Raw genomic sequence first — 23787 nt, forward strand, 5'->3', positions numbered from 1 at the left:
TTCCACCATGATAAAACTTGTTTGTTTCTAGATTGACATGATTGAAAGCCCTCATTCTCCTTTTTCAAGCAAATGTTTTATTTTTTTCTGAAAACTTTATATTTCAAAACTTATTTGTATTCAAAATTTTCATTTTCCAGAATGTTTCAGTTGTTTCCAAAACCCAGTGGTTTTTCTGTTTTCAAAAATGAGTACTTTTACTGAGGTAGCCTGTTAATTTATCAATCATTCCAATTAGAAAATTTCACTGTCTAGAAAATTATTGTTGAGCTTGGTTGAATCCCCATGCACATCAAAAAGAGCATCCCATAAAACAGTGCCTATTATTTTGTCATTTCATAATTAAAAGGCTTTAGTCAAACAAATTTATTTAATTGCCTGCTGTGCATTTGTATCTTTCATTTTTTTCACTTTTTATGTTGATATACAAAATGTAATAGCCCTGTATTTTCATGTTTCATAATTTCTGTAATATGTACGTCTATAAATAGGTGTGACACACAAAGCCCCAGTCAGCTGATGGCCAGTAGTCAAAAAGTGAAGACCTATGTCAGTCAGTCAAACTTCTATGTCAGCTCTGTTTGAAAATTATGTCAAACCACTTATAGGATGCTTAACTTATTGATCTGCATTGTGAAATCTATATGATAATAATAAGCTGATCATCTGTGGTGTTTAGTAACAATAATTATGAGCAAGATGCAAAACAACTAATCTGTTGTTTTGCATTTTGGGCTTTATTAATTGTCTGAATGGCCTAGCATTTTTTGGAAGATTAGATAGATAGAATTTAAGGAGACTAAAGAGGCTCCAATATGGTTAGTAAGGTCAGCAAGATTTTCAGAAAAAGAGAAATATATGTTAACAATGAATATAAATCTAAGTAGTAGGACATTAGTTCTGAAAGTATTTGTCTCAAATGTAGCATTATACGGGTGTAAAAATATTGGTAATAAACAGTACACACAATCAAAGAGCAGAAGATTTTGAAATGTGATGCTGCAGAAGAATACCGATGATTAATGGGTAGAATGGAAAACAAATGAGGAGACGCTGAACCAAACAGAGGAGAAAATAAATTTATGTACAACTTGAAAAAAAGATGAGGTGGTTGAAAGGTGAGGTGTTATGAAATAGTTAATATGGTAATGGAGGGAAGTGTGGGGGTAAAAATTGTAGAGGGAAACCAAGACTTGACTGGAGTAAGAAAGTTAAAATGGATGAAGGTTGCAGCAGTTATGCACATGATAGACTAACATGGAGAGCTGCATCAAACCAGCCTTAGGAGTACAGAAGATAACGAGAAGAAGTCTGTAACAAGTACCTTTTCCTTTCAAGATTAATGCATGATGTATTACAAGTGTATGAATGGAGGATATACACTTTAGATAATTGCGTAACTCATTCCAATAAACTGAAAAGCCATCTTTCACATCTTTATCTCTGTTCATACTTCTTTAATTTTCAAAGACAGAACATCTGCAAGTGATATAATGATCATTTTTATGATGATTAAGGCTCTTTCTTGTTACCTAAATTTGTATTTTGTATCTTCCTATTTTCACTTCAAAAAATCTATAAAGGCCTAACTGAAGAACAAAAAAGAAGCACATAACATAGTGAATTTGAAATTGCTCACAATATTACGAAATGTGCATTTTCCTCATGTTCATTGACCCTTCACTTCTTTCCTACTCTTTGTTTCCAGTCACTACACATGCATGATAAGTTTGTTATATGGATAAAAAAAACTAAGCATATAAGAATAACAAATAAGTAAAAGTACATTATGTTATGAAAAGGATAGACTGCTACTTCTCATGCAGAGTAGATTTTGAGTTGCAGACAGGCACACCAAAAAAGACTGCTAAACATGTGACCTTTCAGCCAACAGGCCTTCTTTTAAAGTAGGCATAACACACACACACACACACACACACACATATTACGAAAATACAACTCACACACACATGACCACTGTCTCTCGCCACTGTGACCGTATTGCAAACAACTGCGCAATGTGAGGGAAACAATATGGTTGGTGGGGAGATATCACGGTAGGGGTGGGGATGATATGGTACTGGGGACAGGGTAGTGCAGCAGGAGCGAGGAGTGAAACGGAAAGAAGTAGTGGAGGAGAAAAAGAAGACTGTGGGTGTGTTGGTGGAATAGAAGGCTGTGTAGTGCTGGAGTGGGAGTAGGGAAAGGGACAGATATGAGAAGAACAGGGACTAATGAAGATTGAGCCCAGGGGGGTTATGGGAAGGTAGTATACATTGCATGGAGAGTTCCCACCTGCAGGTTGATTACTTGTTTAAGTTCTGCTCTACTCCTCTTCCACAAGTGTTTATCCTTCTTCATATCAATGCACACACTCTACCCAAGATTTTCTGTTACTCACATTAAATGATATGTAAAATAAAGGAAAAGCAACTACTCGCCTATAGCACTATAGGTGAGTAATTTCCTTTCCCTTATTTTATGTATTGTTCCACCCAAGAATTTCCAATATTGTTTCACATTAAATGACTCATCTTAACAATAGATATTGCACATAAACATACCATAAACTCCATAAGGTGGCTGTGGTTGTGGTTGCACAACTGGTCTTTCTGTTGTTAAAAGTTGTCCAGGATAAACAGGATTCAGGCATGAAGAACCACAACCACTGAAACAACATTTACGTATGTCTGTGCAGTCTGCATCTGATTGACACTCTTGTATACAATTTTCATTTTCTTCCACTAGTTTAGGACATTCCCCTGGCTTATTCACTGCAAGACATAAAAAACAGAAGTGAATTTTATGAGTAAGGAGCAACATCAAAATATGCATTCTGTTAACAGATTTTTCATTTATTTGAGAATTTTAGACAAAAGTTAGGGTGCCGAAAATGTTAAGATAATACAGAAATATCACTGATTTTTCTGCATCAATCACTCTTTAATTATGACCCTTGCACATTTTGGTAGTCATACCACCTCCATGAACAAGGTTTCATTCTGGTTTGGATTTTAAATTGCCTTTGTGGCATGCACATGTGACAATGTTTGGCACTCTGCAGTGACATAAGAGGGGTATACTCTGATTAAAATTAGTCTGAGACTGATGGATTCCAGTGGTGGGGGATAGTGTTGCAGGCATGCTGCCAGCCATACTTCACACAGCACTGCATGTACCTACAAAATGGGAAATATAGTGAGCACATGGTGCTCAACAAAGACCTGCAATTGACTAGTGGCTGACCCTTACCACACAACTCACTGTAACATTAATGATAAAGTAATTTTAATTGGAGTATGACTCTTGCCTTGCAGTAGTGGTGAAACAAAGCAACATTCTATATGCTTCAGTTTAATTTCAAATATTATTTCTGTTAAAATACAAATAAACATGGCAGTCCTATCAGACTTACTGTTAATTCGATCAAAAACATAGCATATACAATAATAAATTAATGTGTAAAGTAAAGAGGGAGACCAAGAGATGAATACACTAAGCAGATTCAGAATGATGTAGGTTGCAATAGGTACTGGGAGATGAAGAAGCTTGCACAGGATAGAGTAGCATGGAGAGCTGCATCAAACCAGTCTCAGGACTGAAGACCACAACAACAACAACAAAGTAAATCATGTTCTACAAAATATCTACATTTTTACAAAAAAAACCCTACTTAGTGAAAATATACTAACATACCTGTTAACTGTTTTACTTCACCCTACTTACGGGTGGGCTGTGTGTCAATGTCTTCATCGAGACTGGGTCTACAGCCACAGACCCTGCCTCAATGAAAAGCTTACCTGTTAATGATGCAATAGTAATTATAAAATATAATCTATTTTTCTTTTATTTGAAAATTCCCCCACATACAGTACTGAATTAGCACACCTAATGAAATTAACTTTTTAAGATACACAAAACACCATAACACTTTACAAGGCATGGTGCTACTGGACAGGGTGTCTGATTTTCACAAGGAGGAGGGGGCAGGGTGAGCTGAGGTAGTGGTCATTAGCTGGTGCTGATGACATAAGTCAATCAATAAATGGCAGATCTTTGATGTTTTGTGTTTCATGATAGCAGATGAATGTTCAAATGACATTTTTTGATTAACATCAATTTGGCAGTCAACTCTTCTTACAGAAAACCCTTCTTTTCATAAAATAAACAGTGCACACATGGTATAAGCTGGAAAGATCTTTTGAGGCACACTGACACACCCAACAGCGTACATAACTGACAGTGTCCTGTTCATGACTGGAGTCACTGTGTGCTTTATTTGACTTAAATGAGAATGGAAGTTTACTTGTACTTCCATAACATAGTGATTTCCTGTGGTCAAAAGAGTATTGAGAAATGTGTTTTTGGTAAAATAAAAAATAAACAAACACTTTGTAAATCATTAGGTTGTGCAAAGTCTATTTGAGCAGTATGTAATCAATAAAATAATTAAGAGTTGCAATTTATTTCAATGAGGCCTTCATAATTTGATATTATTTGTAGTATTCTGTTCTAATTAAAGTGATAAATGAAACTGAAAGTGATATTGCAAAATACACAAATTTTATGTATGACAAAGCTGCAATTTTGGGATGTGCCAGATCTAATTTAAGTGCATTGCCCCCTTTGGAACCTATTGTCTCAGTTACATTGAATGAATGCAATATGCCACAGGTAAAGTAAATTATCTGGAGCATCTGCAGAAATGAAGGTGTTAAAATGTTAAATTATAATTCATGTTTATAGATACTTGGCCAACCATCAGCATAGTTTTTAGTATCATTTAAGAAGAAACCATTATGATTTGTTATTTTAGTTCTAACAAAGGTAACGGTTTCAGTTTATTAAAGCTTAGAGTCCGGCACTCATTCTGCTCAAACAGCACTCGAAAAAATATCAATGGCCTCTCTCTACTCATAGACATGAGCCTATTAAATAATTCTTTGGTGAAAGGTATTGTCTTACGATATTTTCTAATATAACATTTTTAAAAGTTTGAGATAGCTTTGTGGTTGGTATTACCTTTCTGTGAGACTGTTTTATCTTTGATAGTATCGGGAAACAATCACTGGTGCAGTGACAGCATGTCCAATTCACAGTATGGAGTTCAAGCAGTGAATGATGAAATCTGTATGAGATACCTAATGAAGATAACTGGGGAAGTTGTTGAAATATTGTGGAAAGAACATGACATCATTAAGTCAGTGGCAAAGCCTGAAACTTGGAAATATCATATTTCTGCTTTATGCCTGACTAAATTCTTTATCAAAGAGTTCTGTGAAAGTTAAAAAGTTAATTTCAGTAGAAGATTTTGTCCCTTGTACTGTTATTTATGAATTCTGATGGTAATATGTGATAAGGGCATGATACATATTCTACAACCCACTGCTGGTGAGAATTAATGCTTGCAGTTGAATGTTGTCATGTCACACGAAAATGAAAAAAGTTGTAACCAATACTCAAGGGTGTGTTTGATACACATACCAACATCAGAACTGCATCATTTAAAGCAAACTATTTTGAAGCTGAAGGATCAATTTTTGTAGAAAATAATTTTTATAGAGAGAAAAGAATGAAGTATGAAAAAAGTGTAATAGAGGGAAATAAAGATTAGAGCTGAAAGAAGATATGATGATCACATGAACAGACAAGTTGAAGAAAGCAGAGGGACTTTGTAGGGCAGCATTATAAACTGATACACAATCAGACTCTAATCTTGGCTAGAGGAGAAAATCTTATCTGTGTAACTTTGAATATTATACAGGGTGTTACAAAAAGGTATGGCCAAACTTTCAGGAAACATTCCTCACACACAAAGAAAGAAAATATGTTATGTGGACATGTGTCCAGAAACGCTTACTTTCCATGTTAGAGCTCATTTTATTACTTTTCTTCAAATCACATTAATCATGGAATGGAAACACACAGCAACAGAACGTACCAGCGTGACTTCAAACACTTTGTTACAGGAAATGTTCAAAATGTCCTCCGTTAGCGAGGATACATGCATCCACCCTCCGTTGCATGGAATCCCTGATGCGCTGATGCAGCCCTGGAGAATGGTGTATTGTATCACAGCCGTCCACAATACGAGCACGAAGAGTCTCTACATTTGGTACCGGGGTTGCGTAGACAAGAGCTTTCAAATGCCCCCATAAATGAAAGTCAAGAGGGTTGAGGTCAGGAGAGCATAGAGAGGCCATGGAATTGGTCCGCCTCTACCAATCCATCGGTCACCGAATCTGTTGTTGAGAAGCGTATGAACACTTCGACTGAAATGTGCAGGAGCTCCATTGTGCATGAACCACATGTTGTGTTGTACTTGTAAAGGCACATGTTCTAGCAGCACAGGTAGAGTATCCCATAGGAAATCATGATAACGTGCTCCATTGAGCATAGGTGGAAGAACATGGGGCCCAATCAAGACATCACCAACAATGCCTGCCCAGATGTTCACAGAAAATCTGTGTTGATGGTGTGATTGTACAATACGTGCGGATTCTTGTCAGCCCACACATTTTGATTGTGAAAATTTACAATTTGATCACGTTGGAATGAAGCCTCAACCGTAAAGAGAACATTTGCACTGAAATGAGGATTGACACATTGTCTAAGCTACAGCTCTCTGATTGATATGGATACAGCCATTTCCCATTATGCCAGTATCATGCCATCTACAGATTCACCATACTTTCCCATATTATTTAACCCATAATCAATTTAAATTTACCAACAACAAAATCTTACTTAAAAAAGAAAGATGTTGATGTTCACTACAGCAACTATTTCCATTATCAAGGTAGTTTGTCACATATTTTGCAAGTTCATACGAGACATCCAGGCTGTCAGGCAATGGTTCTAACATTCTTGCCCTCCAGTGGGTAAAGTTATACACTCAATGATGACATGTACTCAATATACTACTTACTGTAGGTGTTGTTTCTTTTCATTCTTCTGAAAGTCATCTTGAGTTTTATTAGATGCTGATTCAGCAACACTAGTAATTATATTTCATCTTTTTGTCTATTTCAGTTATATTTCTAATTTTCATGCCTGATTTCCCTCCTGCATATACAGATGACACTCCAATGATATTTTACCAGTGACCAAGACATTTTGAGATGTTACATGTTTTGAGGGACCAAGCCATCAGATGTCTCAGTAGTTGTGATAAAAAATAGAGCCAGAAATTTCACCAGATCTTTTAACATTTAGAATTATGTCCCTCATCTGCAGTACAACTGGAAGATAAATGTCCCTTGCATTGTGAAAATCAATGCAAACAAATTTACAGCCTATCCACACCGTCCACTTCTCCAACCTTCTGACAGATAGCTGCCAACTGAGAGGTACCTGGGTTGTAGGATATCTGGATTCTAAGAGGAGCATAATATCATCTGCAAATATGGGGCACAACTTTGGTCTCATCATCACAGATGTTTTTCTACTGTAAATTGTGTCCTCAAGGAAGAATAATAATACTTCTTTTTCCAAGTAAAATTATATATACATATATATATAAAAGAAAAAGCACTGCCGTGGGTGGAGCTTGTGCAGTACACATTTCTGCTGCTAGGCACATATAGTGAAACTCATTGCCAGTTCAGTCCTAACACTGTTTTGTTCTTTTTTATTTTTTATGATGGCAAGTTTAAGTAAACAAAGTTCAGCTGTGAAATTTTGTTTTCTACTTGGTAAAAATGCTGTTGAAACTGTTTTAATGTTGAAAACAGCTTACCAGAATGATGCCATGTGACAAACTCAAGTGTACGAGTGGTTTACTCGATTTAAAAATGGGGGCGGGACTGATTTGTTGACAAATCTCATGCTGGATGTCCATCAACTGCGCAAATTGATGAAAATATTGAAAAAAAATTGAGAACTTATGCTTACAGACCGTTTTAAGAAGTGTCAACAAGATTGCGCAACAGTGTTCATCAAAAAATATCTGATCTGCGGCAGACAGGAGACTGGTTCTTCCAGCAATACAATGCAGCCGCACACACAGCTATCTCTGTTAGACAGTTTTTGGCTAAAAATGGCATGGTTCCACTGCCCCACGCACCTTACTTGCCTGACCTGGCTCCATGCAACTTTTTCTTATTTCCATGCATGAAAAGGGGTGTGAAGGGACACCGATTTAACAACATTGAAGAACTCAAGAAAAAATGAGGGAGGAGCTGTCAGCCATATCTAAAGAGGAATACAAAAAATGTTTTGCAACAGTTGAAGCACCAGTGAAACAAATGTATTCATTGTAACAGAGTATTTTGAAGGGGATATGGTTGTTTTGTAAACAGTTTGAAAATATATAGCTTTTAAAATGCAATTCTGTTTTTTTTTGGGTACCCCTTGATTATTTAACTTTTTTTGTAGGGAGGATTTAATAGTTCTTTAAGTTTTTACATTTTATTGGGTGTTGGAAAGAGATACTCAAGACAGGCTGAATACAGCCAAGACAGTGAAAACAGGATGTATCTATTGCTCTTTTGAAATGTAGTTTCTCCAGATCTACTCAATTCCCAAGAAGAGCATTGTCTTCCTAGGTGTTTAGCAAGAAGCACACTGCCATCTTCCTAATCATTCAGTTCATGTTTCTCTGTGATAATTTTGTATGAACTAACTAAACTGACTGGATACATATGAATCATTCAATCAGGAGGAAAGGTTTGTTTAACACTCATATTTCACTAACAATATGATGAAAGGGATTGTTGCTACTCATCCTGTAGCACAGATGCTGAATTGCAGGTAGGCACAATAAAAAGACTATCACAGAATAAGCTTTTGGTCAATGAGGCCTTTGTCAAAAACAGATGACCGACCACATACACATACTCATGCAAACGCAACTCACACACACACACATACACACACATAACCACAGTGGGTTGCAGTTGAAACCACACTAATATTTAATTAATGTGGACAGAATATACATATCCACCTACCTGGTCTACAAACAGCTCTAAATTCAGTGTCATCTGTCTCAGTATTTTGATAAAGGTCAACAGCACACCTAGTTCCATCTGGACAAATATGGTCTTTGCATGGCTCATGACACTGACATATTTCACAGCTATCTGCATTGACAAATCTTTCAATCCCATAAGGGCATTGCAACAGATTGCAATTCTCTTTGGCAGATGTGCAATCAACTTTTTCTTCTGGTTTATCTTCAATTTCTGCACAATTTAAAAAAGTATTTTAAGGAATTAGGAATTACATGGGCAACAGCTGCGATATTATCATACAATAAAAAATTACATGTTGATAATTTGGCAGTATGTGTGGATAGTATATCTAGACCATTTATTATATAATAGGAAAATAAGAATCTCAAATATAACAATGCATATGAAGAAAGGTAGGGAAATGAGAAGCTTATAATACAATCTGCCTGATTGAAAAGCTGAAAGCATGTAAAATTATAGCATTAAAAGTCACCAATTCATTTCTCAAAAGCTAATGGGATTAACAGGAAAAATTTAGAGGGAGGTGCTGAGACAAAAGACAGACTACTGATAACACTGTGCAGAATAAAGCATAATAAATACATAAAAGAAATTAACTTAACCCCTTGTGCTACAGTGCCACTGAAGCACTGTTTCAATGCTCTAACCATCATTCAATGGCATTATTTGAGGAGCATATGTTTAGCAGATTGCTCTCCCTGTCTTAACACTAGTTTTAAAACCAGGAATACTACTCTTTTTTCAAGTAATTTCTCAGTTGTCACTCCAAGGCTGAGTGGGCTCCACTTCACTCTTATTACTGAGAAAACATCTTGACAAGACTGAGGAACAAACACAGATCATCCACCTAGAAGTCCAGTGAACTAACTATGTCAGTCACAGAGGCAGGTCAGGGTTAAGACTGAAGCAAATTAACTATACGTAAACAAAGAATCTCTTTTTTACTTGACTTCTTTTCTTGGTTTCTGTGGAATCAGCACAGCCATAGATACTCAATTATGGAAAAAGTGACAATACACATAATTCAAAATGTGCTGATTGCAAAACCAAACACCAAAAACAGGAAATCTGTTTCATACATATAGTACAATATGCAAAAGGCTCTAAACTATGGCGTGAAATGCATAAACATAATAAGGTGAGGGTGCCACAGGAAATCTTTCAACTGATGTTTCAAAATCTATGGTTCATCACTCCCTTCTCAGTTATGCTGGAAGCCTACTGAAAACCAGAAACTGCAGAATAATTCTGTACACTTATTAGATTAGGGAAACATTACATAAGTATGAATGTGGTATACTCCCAATTATTCTGGGTAATGTGGAGAAGAAGATCCACGAATAGTCAAAGTCCTTTCAAACACATGTGGGGGAGATGTCTACTTGATGAGTTGTAGCTGCAGTATTGTTGGCCGATGTCTGCTCTTACTCCGGTGCACCAAGTAATGCAGCAGTTTCCTCGGAATGTATTCGCAGCATAACCCATAAATCTCATGAAGGAGTGTATATTCAGGAACAGCAGCATTAGAATAATGAGACGTCTAGACTGCAACTTACACGAAATTTGTGAACTGATGCTGCAGATTATGATAATAATAGTGTGTTCAAGCTGGATGCAGTCTGCCTGCTTATGAAGCTTTGTGCCACTGTGGCCTGTGTCCAAAATTTTTCTAGAGGTGAAACACCCACCTCTCACTTCTCTCTCTCTCTCTTGCATGCACCTGCACACACACACACACACACACACACACACACACACACACACACACACACACTGATATTTTACTCAGTAAATCAATAAAAACTTTTTACGGTTATGCTGTATCAAAATGATAAAAAAACCAGATTTCTCCAAAATAATAGGCTGCAAAACATCCTCCCCCACCCTCTCTTCCCATATTTCTAACTATCACTCACTAGACTGTGCAAAAGACTGAAGAAATTAAGTAGCAAAGAATTGAAGTAAAAGCATTTTCATGTGCTATGTTTCATAAGCTAGCAAAGTGCAGCATATTTAAAGCCAGAGTGCAAATAGTCATCATGATTTCTATTTCCACTTACTATCATCATTACCACCTTGCAAAACTACAGAACAAAAAGATAGACAACTCTGGAAATTCTTGAACCGGTTGAAATTTCCACCACATCCAGTATAGATGAATGGAATACAAGTCTGCCGCTCATCATCATAATACCATCTTTTGTGGTATCCCCCAGCACATGGTCCTGAGTCTACAGGAAGCCTACATATTGCTAAACAGAGATTTTTTATGTAGCATCTAAAATGTTTCACTTAACAAAACAAATGCTCATCATTTCTATTTGAATTATAAATAAAAAAGAAACAAAAAAAATATATATATATAAACAGATAACACGGGGAACAATTTAAACATGGAGCTGTATGTGCGGCAAACAACAGCACTATAAAATTGCATTTATTAGTCTTAAAAGCTTCATTTGACTCATCTAGGGCTGGAGAGAGAAATGTAAATCTATAGCTGCCTGTAACTGGTCCTGATTTAGTAGATGTGTGGATTTCACTTAAGCTGATCAACTTCTGGCTACTGTGCTCCATTGTAAGCAAATGGTTTCTGTGAATAAATATTACCTTTTTATTAAATGTAACTGAACATGAACAGTACTGATTGTGACAATTCTGGATCCTTTGTTAGTTATACTCAATAAGTCGTTAGAAGAGTTCACAATATGGCAATGTCAGGTCTAAGATTAAAGACTCATGACTTTGTTAAAGCAGTGATCATTTCAATCAATATACTGATGAACACTTAAAAATACAAGCTTCGTATGCAAGTTGGATTCCAGCTTTGCTAATGAGTTATCTAAATTGTGAATCTTGAGTCACAGGGCAGAAACTAAAAATGCTTGCTTCAGTGGATACATTTTTGGTAAGGATGGGAAAATCATTTGGATTTTGAAGACAATAAAATGGAACAGGGTAATATTGTGCAGTGTTAGAGGACTGGCCTAATGAATCAGTTCAAAGTACTTTTCTTTAGCTAAAATTAAAATCCCATTTTGTAGGGATAAAACAATTGCACCAACTTCTACAAATACAACAGCCAGATTAATAGAACTACCCTGTAAACTCTTTCATTGTGTATTCAAGGACTTTCCATTTTTAATGAAGGAATGAGATAGGGATCAATGAAAAAATGTTTCTTTCATTAATCTGCACTAAGCATTATGTATGAAGGAAGCAAAACAAATGCTACAAGTCATTTATTTAATGCAACAATGATAGTGAAATCATGTAGATACTTTTTCTTTATTGTATCTAACAGTTTGAATAGAACAACAATCAAGTTTTTGTACAGTGCAATGGTTAATTCATCAGATCAAATATTGTGAACATAAATTTTTGTTCACATGAAGATCTATTCTTCATTTTTTCACTTTTTTAATATTATCACAACATAAACTAATTCTAAGGGAGAAAAGGGAAACAAACAGTGGCCGCTAATTTAAAAGTAATAAGTTACTTTTTGGAAAACTTTTTGTGTAACGTATCTTCCTATAATAGCATAACTATTCTCTTGTAAATCACTGTTAAATAATTCTCAGGCTGTGGTTTTATTAGTATTATTTATGGTTCCTTTTCGTTATTCATGAATTTCACTATTCGTTAAAATGTGTATCTGGTAGTTTTATGAATTGACTATATGACTAGTGCACACAACTGTAAACTACATTAAGATATTTAACAACAGAATGAATTAAGATGAGATTGCTACTCACCACATACAGGAAGCACTGGTCAGAAAACAGGCACATATAAAAGTACTCTAAAAAAGACTAAGCTATTGAACAAAATCCTTCATCACAATCAGAAAAACACATTCATAAGTGTATAACTCTCACACAAGTGGTCACTGTTGTCTCCAGGCATCTCCCGATGCAGCACCCAGAGTTGGACACTGGCCACGTGTGAGTGTTTTTCTAAATCTGACAAAGAACTTTGTAACTTTGTTCGATAGCTTAGTCTACATTTAATGTACTTTTAAATGTGCCATCTGCCACTCAACATCTCCTCCACATGGTGAGCAGTAATCAATCCTAATACATATAGTTGTTATTTCTTCCTGGATTTTACATTTAATGTACTTTTAAATGTGCCATCTGCCACTCAACATCTCCTCCACATGATGAGCAGTAATCTATCCTAATACATATAGTTGTTATTTCTTCCTGGATTTTCCACAGTTTGAAATTAAGAGACATGTACTTTTCTTTTTTTTTGTGAACTTTGGATGTCCTATCTTATTGTTGTGTTGTGTAAGACATATTCCATGAATCTGGATAGCATATATAGCAAGTGGTTAAGCATCACTGAATGGGTTTTGCAAGCCACCTAAAAAATACACTCACGGGGGTACAAGTGCCAGTGCATCAGTAATTAATGTGGCTTACAGATATGAACTAGAATGAAACTTTCACTCTGCATTGGAGCATGTACTGATATGAAACTTCCTGGCAGATTAAAACTGTGTGCCAGACCAAGATTCAAACTCAGTACTTTTGCCTTTTGCCTTTTGAAAGGTAGGAAGTACTTGTGGAAGTAAAGCTGTAATGATGAGGCATGCTTGGGTAGCTCAGCTGGTATAGCAACTGCCTGTGAAAGGCAAAGCTCTTCAGTTTGAGTCTCGGTATGGTAAACAGTTTTAATTTGCCAAGAAGTTTCAGTTATGAACCATTTCTGTATAACTTCCCCAACACTGCAATGGGTACTTAATACAGTGTACAGTAAACTGTTTAAAAATTTCACATACGAGGCCTCTTTTACATTCTACTGTACCTATGTTGTAAATAGATTATAACTTGCTGCAATTATTTGTATTCATTTAATACCTACAACAAAAAGTAACAAATGTAACTGCAACAATACTGGAAACAACACAAAGAACATAAAGGTACATCCTGTTAAAAAAAACCTATGCTTCTAGAATTTAATACCTTGTCTGGAAAGAGCAGTGTCATTGCCAAGTGGAGGAACTTCCTGATACTGTAAACAAACAGATTCACATTCTTCTTGGCTACTGAAACGATTTCCACTTCCACCACAGCCTGTGTAACTAAACTGTGTGCAGCTTCGAGAAGTTCCATCATAGTACCATTTTTGCAGTGCATCTTGGCAATACCCAGGATCAAATGGGATGTTACAAACATCTGAAAAAGAAAATAATTTTTGTGGATGTAGATGCAAAATGGTAACCACTATTTTCACTCCTTAGTCATTAGATTATTTTGTTTGGGACATAATTATAAGCAATATTATTAATTCCCTTAATTTGAAAATGAACACATCATTTTAACAAGGTATTAACATTTGTGTTCTAATGCAAAGCTAAGTTACAGGTAAATCATCATACACTTGAACAGCACTGAAAGAAAAGCATCATATGCATCACTTATACAATAAAATATCATACATATGATGGAATGTACACATGGAAGAATCCTGAAGATATTAGAAGGTATCAGATAGATTATATAATGGTAAGACAGAGATTTAGGAACCAGATTTTAAATTGTAAGACATTTCCAGGGGCAGATGTGGACTCTGACCACAATCTATTGGTTATGACCTATAGATTAAAACTGAAGAAACTGCAAAAAGGTGGAAATTTAAGGAGATGGGACCTGGATAAACTGACTAAACCAGAGGTTGTACAGAGTTTCAGGGAGAGCATAAGGGAACAATTGACAGGAATGGGGGGAAGAAATACAGTAGAAGAAGAATGGATAGCTCTCAGGGATGAAGTAGTGAAGGCAGCAGAGGATCAAGTAGGTAGAAAGACGAGGGCTAGTAGAAATCCTTGGGTAACAGGAGAAATATTGAATTTAATTGATGAAAGGAGAAAATACAAAAATGCAGTAAATGAAGCAGGCAAAAAGGAATACAAACGCCTCAAAAATGAGATCGACAGGAAGTGCAAAATGGCTAAGCAGGGATGGCTAGAGGACATATGTAAGGATGTAGAGGCTTATCTCACTAGGGGTCAGATAGATACTGCCTACAGGAAAATTGAAGAGACCTTTGGAGAAAAGAGAACCACTTGTATGATTATCAAGAGCTCAGGTGGAAACCCAGTTCTAAGCAAAGAAGGGAAAGCAGAAAGGTGGAAGGAGTATATAGAGGGTCTATACAAGGGCGATGAACTTGAGGACAATATTATGGAAATGGAAGAGGATGTAGATGAAGATAAAATGGGAGATACGATATTGCGTGAAGAGTTTGACAGAGCACTGAAAGACCCGAGTCAAAACAAGGCCCCGGGAGTAGACAACATTCCATTAGAACAACTGACAGCCTTGGGAGAGCCAGTCCTGACAAAACTCTACCATCTGGTGAGCAAGACGTATGAGACAGGCAAAATACCCTCAGACTTTAGGAAGAATATAATAATTCCAATCCCAAAGAAAGCATGTGTTGACAGTTGTGAAAATTACCGAACTATCAGTTTAATAAGTCACAGCTGCAAAACACTAATGCGAATTCTTTACAGAAAAATAGAAAGATCAGTTTGGATTCTGTACAAATGTTGCAACATGTGAGGCAATACTGACTCTACAACTTATCTTAGAAGAAAGATTAAGGAACCACAAACCTACGTTTCTAGCATTTGTAGACTTAGAGAAAACTTTTGACAATGTTGACTGGAATACTCTCTTTCAAATTCTTAAGGTGGCAGGGGTAAAATACAGGGAGCGAAAGGCTATTTACAATTTGTACAGAAACCAGATGGCAGTTATAAGAGTGGAGAGACATGAAAGGGAAGCAGTGGTTGGGAAGGGAGTGAGACAGGGTTGTAGCCTGTTATTCAATCTGTATATTGAGCAAGCAATAAAGGAAACAAAAGAAAAGTTCGGAGTAGGTATTAAAATCCATTGAGAAGAAATAAAAACTTTGAGGTTCACCGACGACATTGTAATTCTGTCAGAGACAGCAAAGGACTTGGAAGAGCACTTGAACGGAATGGACAGTGTCTTGAAAGGAGGATATAAGATGAACATCAACAAAAGCAAAACGAGGATAATGGAATGTAGTCGAATTAAGACGGGTGACGCTGAGGGTATTAGATTAGGAAATGAGACACTTAAAGTAGTAAAGGAGTTATGTTATTTGGGGAGCAAAATAACTGATTATGGTCGATGTAGAGAGGATATAAAATGTGTACTGGCAATGGGAAGGAAAGTGTTTCTGAAGAAGAGAAATTTGTTAACATCGAGTATAGATCTAAGTGTCAGGAAGTAGTTTCTGAAAGTATTAGTATGGAGTGTAGCCATGTATGGAAGTGAAACATGGACTATAAATAGTTTGGACAAGAAGAGAATAGAAGCTTTCGAAATGTGGTGCTACAGAAGAATGCTGAAGATTAGATGGGTAGATCACATAACTAATGAGGAGGTAGTGAATAGAATTGGGGAGCAGAGGAGTTTGTGGCACAACTTGACATGAAGAAGGGACCAGTTGGTAGGACATGTTCTGAGGCATCAAGGGATCACCAATTTAGTATTGGAGGGCAGGGTGGAGGGTAAAAATCATAGAGGGAGACCAACAGATGAATACACTAAGCAGATTCAGAAGGATGTTGGTCGCTCTAAGTACTGGGAGACGAAGAAACTTGCAAAGGATAGAGTAGCATGGAGAGCTGCATCAAATCAGTCTCAGGACTGAAGACCACAACAACAACAATGATGGAATGTGGGGATACAGTTGTATTGTCATGCTGTAACCACTCTCAAGTACAAGTCCAAAACCAAGGTCATCAATGAAGTACAATACTTAGCACTGAAAGCATGTTTATTATGAACACCATCTTACAGGCAGAACAGAACTGAACTCCTGGACAAAGAATGCTGCTATTTATCCAATGCCCCCACCACCTCTCAGGGAACGGAAAAAAAAAAAAAAAATGTTATCATGTGTTTTTCTCTCAAGAAAATGATTTAAAACTTGGTTATTATGCATATTTTACAGAGTCAGAACTGGAACTTTTTTACGGCAAATTATAAGTTGCCATTCATCTTCCAAATTATTAAAAGTACTCCATACCTCCACATCTAGCCCCCGCCCCTCTGATTTGGGCACTCTTGATGCTAGCCAGGGATGCTAACCATGCCATCATGGTGCCTGCACCGGAACTTCATGATCATTGAGCAGGTTTTCAGCTTCCTTGAACCTCGATCTGCGCCTCATGACTGTAGTAGGTCTTTATATGGAGGACATGGACAACATCCATATTCTTTTGTCATCTTGATGAAGGGTCATAATCCTCAACTTCATATGTAACATCTGACAAACAATGAGGGATATGATATGGCCCAAAGTAGTGTGTTAGTAACTTTCAAACAGTCTTACTCTCTGCACAGTCCTAGACTATATCTCACTGGTTGGTGTTTGAAGCTATGGCATTCTCGGTCTCTCTCCTGGCTATCCAGGGTCTGTAAGCAAGCCAGTGCATTGCTTCTTTGGTAGTGGTGATGAAGTGTTTCACACAGTTGAAATGTGAATAATGTATCCATTATTGTCTCTGCCTCGTGACTGTGGAACAGAAAGAATGGTGTGAATCCTGCAGTGTCTTACTTCGCAGTGTTGTATGCGAATGTAACAACAGGTGTTATTACATTCCAGTCTCTCTTTTTGATATCAGCATACATCAAGAGCATACATGCCAATGTCTTATTAAAGTATTCTCTGAGGCCATTTTTCTGTGGATGGTAGGCAATTGTCATCCTGTGAGTGATGCCATAACATGAAATCACTTCTGATACCATCTTGACTGGAGAACTTTTCCATGATTCAAGATCATCACATGAGGTGCTACACAATGATGTCTTCTACAAGGAACTTTTGCAATTCCTGGAGATTTAGCAGTCAACACAGCTTTGATGTCAGTGTACTGGGTGAGATAGCCTGTGCAGATTATAATCTATGAACTCCCTTTCGTTGTGTTTGGAACCCCCCCCCCCCCCCCCTCAAGATGTCAGTTCCAGTTTGGTGGAATGGCGTTGATGTAGGCAGAACTGGTACCACATGCCTCGGAGGTAACGGCAGAATGTGCTTCTGTGACTGGCATTCCTTACAGTGGCTCACATAGTGTCTAAGGAATTGGTAGAGACCCAGCCAATGATAACATGCATCTCATTCTGTGCAGAGTCTTCAAAAATCCCAGGTGACCAGATGCTAAAATGCCATGGCAATACTTCAGAATAGCCGGCTGTAGAAGAGCTGACATGATGAGCAACTATTTCTCCCCATTGGATCACAGTTCTTGTATAATGCTCAGTTTATTAACTTAAATTCTCCTTTAGATACTCCCTCCTTCTTCAAGGCTTCTATGGTTTTCAGCAATGCTGCATCTTGCCTCTGTTCAGCAGCCATATCATTTAGTGCTGCAATGACTGAGATTTCATCCACAAAAGGATTCCTTGAAAAGCACGTGATGTCCTTGTGTTTGTCTCTGTATTTGTGTTCCATTTTGATGTCATACTCCTTAAGCCACAGTGCCCATCCAGCAAGTCAAACCAGTAGATCCTTCAGGCTAGTCAGCATAGAGAATGAGGGTCTGTCACAACAGTGAACAGTTTGCCAAATAAATATGGCCATAATCTGTTATGGCTTGGCCCAAACAACTCCAAGGCACTCTTTCTCAGTGATAGAATAGATCATCGCTGGCTTAGAGAGTGCTATGGAGGCATAAATTATCATCTTTTGAGCACCTTCCTCAGTCGGAACCTGAACTGCACCTGTACTTTATCTGCTAGATGTAGAGTTGTGTCTCAGCATTTTTGTCATACACTGCTAGGACTGGAGAAGATTTTAGTGCCTCATTGAGAATAAAGACAGCTCTTCCTTGTGCCTCAATCCAGGAAAGTTTGGCATCTCTCTGTTGTAGTTCTTGCAATGGTACAGAAGTCCAGCAGTATGAGCACATTTTGAGCAAACTTCCTTTATCATGAATATGCTGAAGAGTTAGAAAATTTAATCCTGCTCTTATTTTCTCTGGATCAGGATGAACACCACTGGTATTCATTACATGCTGAAAGATTTTTATTTCTTGGAGAGCAAAGAGACACTTTTTCAGATTCAAGTTGAGGCTTGATGCTTGAATACACTTCAAGATGGTTAGCTTAGATGTTCTTCAAATGTCTCTGAAAAAATGACAGTAACATCCAGAGAGCAAAGACATGTCACCCATTTAATGTGTTGCAGCAGATTGTCCCTCATGATTTTGAAGGTGGATGGAGTGATACACAGTCAAAATGTCATGACCTTGAACACAAGGATATCATGAAGTGTTATGAGGGTAGTATTTTTTCTGTCATTGTCATCAACCTCAATTTGCCAGTAGCCTAGTACCCAGACAAGTTCGCTGTCAGTGACAACATTAATGAGATTTCCTGGTATCTTGGTGACTGTCATTCATGGAAGATTTCCATCTGCGATGGCCTCACCTCCAAACATGTTTGCCTCGCTCAGTTTTCCAGAATTCGGCGGGTAGATGAAGGCTCAAACCTCTATATGACAACAGGGAATGGCTATGGCTTGTTAGGAAATAACATGTCCAGGGTGCAGTGATAGGGTTCATCTCACAGGTCAGCTGTAATCATCTGCAATTGAGTGGCATGAACAGAACTGTTGTGATGGTTGACATCTGGCAGTGTAGTAGTTGTTGAAAACACACTTGCTCTCTGCACAGTAAAGTACAACAGATAGTACATGGTAAAAATGGAAATGAGCGTTTGGCATTATTGGCTGGGAGGCCACTTGCAGGGCAGGTCCGGCCGCCTTGGTGCAGGTCTTATTACATTCGACGCCACATTGGGCAACCTGCACATCAGATGGGGATGAAATGATGATGGAGACAGCACAACACCCAGTCCCTGAGCGGAGAAAATCTCCGACCCACCATGGAATTGAACCCAGGCACATAGGATGGCAATCTGTCACACTGACCACTAAGCTATTGGGGTGGACAGTACGTGGTGGAAACACACCACTTTGCTAACCTCTATCCTCCAGATATCTTTTTTTCTGTGGGGCATTAAACTTGGCATTTGAATTGGAAATAACTCTATTTCTGAGGTGCTGAATTGCCATTTGACAACTGCAGCATAAGTTCGTTGAGTCCATTCTTACTGGTATGTTCAACTGGTGGCGAAGATTGGTGCTAAAGATCAACTTCTTCTTCAATCTTCTCTAGTACTTCCTGACTTATGGGGTCGACATTCATGTCTGTTATCTACTGCTTACTCTGGTTCCCTTAAAATGCTCTCTTCTCTCACTATCTCGTTTCTGAGAGAGGCAAGGTCAAGGTTGTCTTCTGCAGTTGCCATAGGGACCACATTTGGGAGTTGGCCACACTTCTTTCATTCAACTAGTTTCTGTTGCATTTCATTAATGCACTAGTACCACTTATTCTTTGTTTGTTGTAACATCCTTTACCAGAACAGCTTGGTACAAGTCTTCCGTGATCCCAGTCATCAAATGTGAAATTTTATCAGTTTCTGTCATTTTTGGATTCACAATGTGGTATAGTGCCAAAAGGTTCTGTGTGTTGAATTCTGTTGTTTCCTCCTGACACTGGGCTCTGTTTTTCAATTGTTCCTCTTCAAAGTGGGCTCGCTATTGATTGTCCCAGCTATCAAGTTTCTGTTTGATGTTCTTGGACCATTGCTGTGCTGTGCCATCCAAGTAAAACTACACATTTGTCAAACACTTCATGTCACCCGCCCCACTGTATTTGACGACTCAGTGGACTCAATTAACCATTTCGTTGTTTCCTGACTAGCTTCTCAGAAAAACACTGATGGATGCCTGTGTGCACCTAACTTATTGCTGGTCTGGAATCCATTGGTATCCTGGATATATAGAACTTGGGAATAAATATACTGCATGTACTCCAGTTCCTGTCAGTATAGGTGACACCTGTTGCATTGCCTAATTGGAGCCACAGTGCTTCAGATATTTTGAAGTACCTGGTGTTTTCACTGAACAATGTCACATCGTAACCACACTCAATAACCAATCCAAAATCAGAGTCATCAATGAAGTACAACACTTAGCAGCGAAAGCATGTTTATTACAAACATCACCTTACAGCAAGAACAGAACTGAGCTCCTGGACAGAGGGTGCTGCTATTTATACAAACACTGATTACTCCAGAATACACAAACACAAGAAGTTTTGAGAACCTTCCAAAAATGACAAACACTAAATAACAAATATTTGCTGGTTAGCAAGTCTGAAATGGCAATCCGAAGTACACTAGCCAACAACGCTAACAGCTATGCCACACTACATGCACTACAGCTGGTGGCAGTAGGTTAAGTTGAAATTAAAAATAAATTTGCCTCTTGACTGCAAAAATTATCTTCAGTTTCTTTTTATTGTGTCATGATTGATTTCATGGCCACCAGATCTATGCTCGGATGCAGCTCTTCACATTAAAACAACCTTTTCTACAAAAATTACATTATGCCATTGCATATACTACACAACAACATTTCTTGTTGACTATGTGTTACAAATTCCTTAAGCTCTTCCAGTCATGAGCTCAGTAAATGTTCTTATGCTTAAGTCAAAAGTGCAGGTAAAGTAATAATTTCACATGATCATAGACAAAAACATTACTACAATGAAATTAACTAACATAAGCATGCTACGTGTTGGCTAATAATGTTGGGAACCAGTTTACATCTTGAATTAAGAATCATCTGTAATGAGGGTCTGTATGTCATACTCCATGATCATCATGCATTTTTTGTACCAAAACCTTATGATAAAATAGGTAACAAAATATTACTCTATACACCATGGGATAGACAGCTCTAGACTAAAATTAGGTATGTTATTCATCTATCAGTACATAATATGGTGAAAAACAGGTGCTAAAATTTACAGAACAGTTATGTGTAATATATGATGTATTATTTGTTGTGACATGCATTAAATCTATTTCATATTAAGTTTTATGCACTTATAATACACAAATGAAACTCAGGAAGACACTGTCACATAAACTGATAAAGTATCATATGGAGGTATTACAGACACTCCCAAGGATTAACACACTGGTGCCTCAAAATGAGAGGGATCACATTTGGTAACCACTGTACATACTACATTTTACACCAAATCCTTGGGCTGTCTGACAAAACCCGCCTGTCCTCAAGACATATTTACCACACAACATAATAGTGGAATAAGATTATATAATCATGTTTTGCATGGGTGTTTAGGATTCATTTTCTTATTGCCATATATAAACTGTTGATGTGAGAGTGGCTCCTCAACACCAATTCACAACATCTGTCAATGACTTTTCATTCAAGCTGTGTCCTTTCTATCACGGAACCTTCAACCAAGTAACATATTTCACTTGATACCACATATGATCAATCATATTTGCATGACCAATGTTTTGTGTGAGTGATGTTTTCAGAGTCGATCCCAGTTGGTATGGAGGAGATTTCTTATTTCCGTATCTGTCACTTACACTTATGAGCCAATACATAATGACTACCTGCTTAGTAGGGAGTTGGTCCACCTTTTGAATGCAACACAGCAGCGATTCTGGAAATGCAGTGATACTGCATGGCATAGTTTCAACAAGCCCTTGCTAGGTTACCAGATGTACACGGCACCAGATATTTATGCACATGTCATGTAGTTGCTTTAAATTTTGGGCTGGTGGTTTGTGAGTGCAAAGCTCGTGCCCTGTAGCAGCCTAGATGTGTTCCATAGTGTTCAGATCAGGCAAATCTGGTGGCCAAAACATCCACAGTACCATGCTCCTCAAGCAATTATAGCACAATTCTGGTCTTGTGACACAGACAGTTATTCGGCTAGAAGATGCTATTGGCACAAGGGAGGGCACCAAGCATGAAGGAACGCAGGTGGCTCACATTACTGTTCATGTAGTTTTCTGTTGTTTTTGATTACTACCATAGGCCCCATGGAAGGCCAGGTGAATGTCACCCATAGCATAATACTGCCCCTGTCAACCTGCATCCAAGACATGGTGCCTGTTTCTAGCGGCCGCTCACCTTGATGGCAGCATATACTGACATGTCCATTGACCTGGTGTGACCCAGAAATGTGACTTATCTAACAAGATGACACAATTCTGTTGATCCACACTCCAATCTTGATGATCTTACGTCAATTACATTTGCAACTGATGATAGGTCAACATTGGAATACATAAGAGTCATTGCAGAGCTCCATGTTCAGTGGTGTAAAAACACTTATGCCTGCACCAACATTGTACTCCATCACTAGATCTGACACAGATTCTGCTTTCCAGAGTGGGCAAGCCTGTGATGTGACATGGATACCCAACAAATTGTTGCCTAACTGTGGATTCATCATCCTTCAACCACCTTCCACAAATGCTCTTGTGAACAGTTGACCAGCTTCGCCATTTCTGGGATGCTCATTCACAGACATTGGGCCACAATCTTCTGCCCCTTGTCAAAGTCACTTATGTCAGTGGACATCCCCATTTGCAGCCATTATTACTGCTAGTATGATTCCCCACTTGTTTCTGCTCCACTAGAATGATGTTCTGTTTATATAATTCCCTTATCATATACATGCCACAACACCATGAGATGGCACTCAATCCTATGTTAAGTAGCGATCATTATTTTTTGGCATATTAGTATATATCCACATATGTCATATCCTGCTCACTGACTGTTTGTATATACAAAACTCACGAACTGCAAGCAAAAACAAGTTTCAAATATTTCCTGGTTGCTTCATCATGCCTTATACCTAAGT

The 23787-nt window shown here is 37.7% G+C and overlaps 1 protein-coding gene across 3 annotated transcripts in view; it reads right to left on the bottom strand.

Moving 5' to 3' along the window:
- Nucleotides 1-23787, bottom strand: part of LOC124614005 (papilin) — a 256846-nt gene that overhangs the window by 66015 nt on the left and 167044 nt on the right. For 2 of the 3 annotated variants that reach the window (XM_047142813.1, XM_047142815.1), the window contains 4 exons: nt 13949-14161; nt 11036-11227; nt 8952-9185; nt 2565-2774 (listed from right to left, as the gene is read on the bottom strand). In XM_047142813.1, the coding sequence (XP_046998769.1) occupies nt 2565-2774; nt 8952-9185; nt 11036-11227; nt 13949-14161 (849 nt within the window). The remainder of the gene's footprint in view (nt 1-2564; nt 2775-8951; nt 9186-11035; nt 11228-13948; nt 14162-23787) is intronic. The other variant, XM_047142814.1, reaches the window with a different exon arrangement.

This window comes from Schistocerca americana, chromosome 4, assembly GCF_021461395.2.
Source record: "Schistocerca americana isolate TAMUIC-IGC-003095 chromosome 4, iqSchAmer2.1, whole genome shotgun sequence".
In the NCBI taxonomy this organism is placed as follows: Eukaryota; Metazoa; Arthropoda; class Insecta; order Orthoptera; family Acrididae; genus Schistocerca; species Schistocerca americana.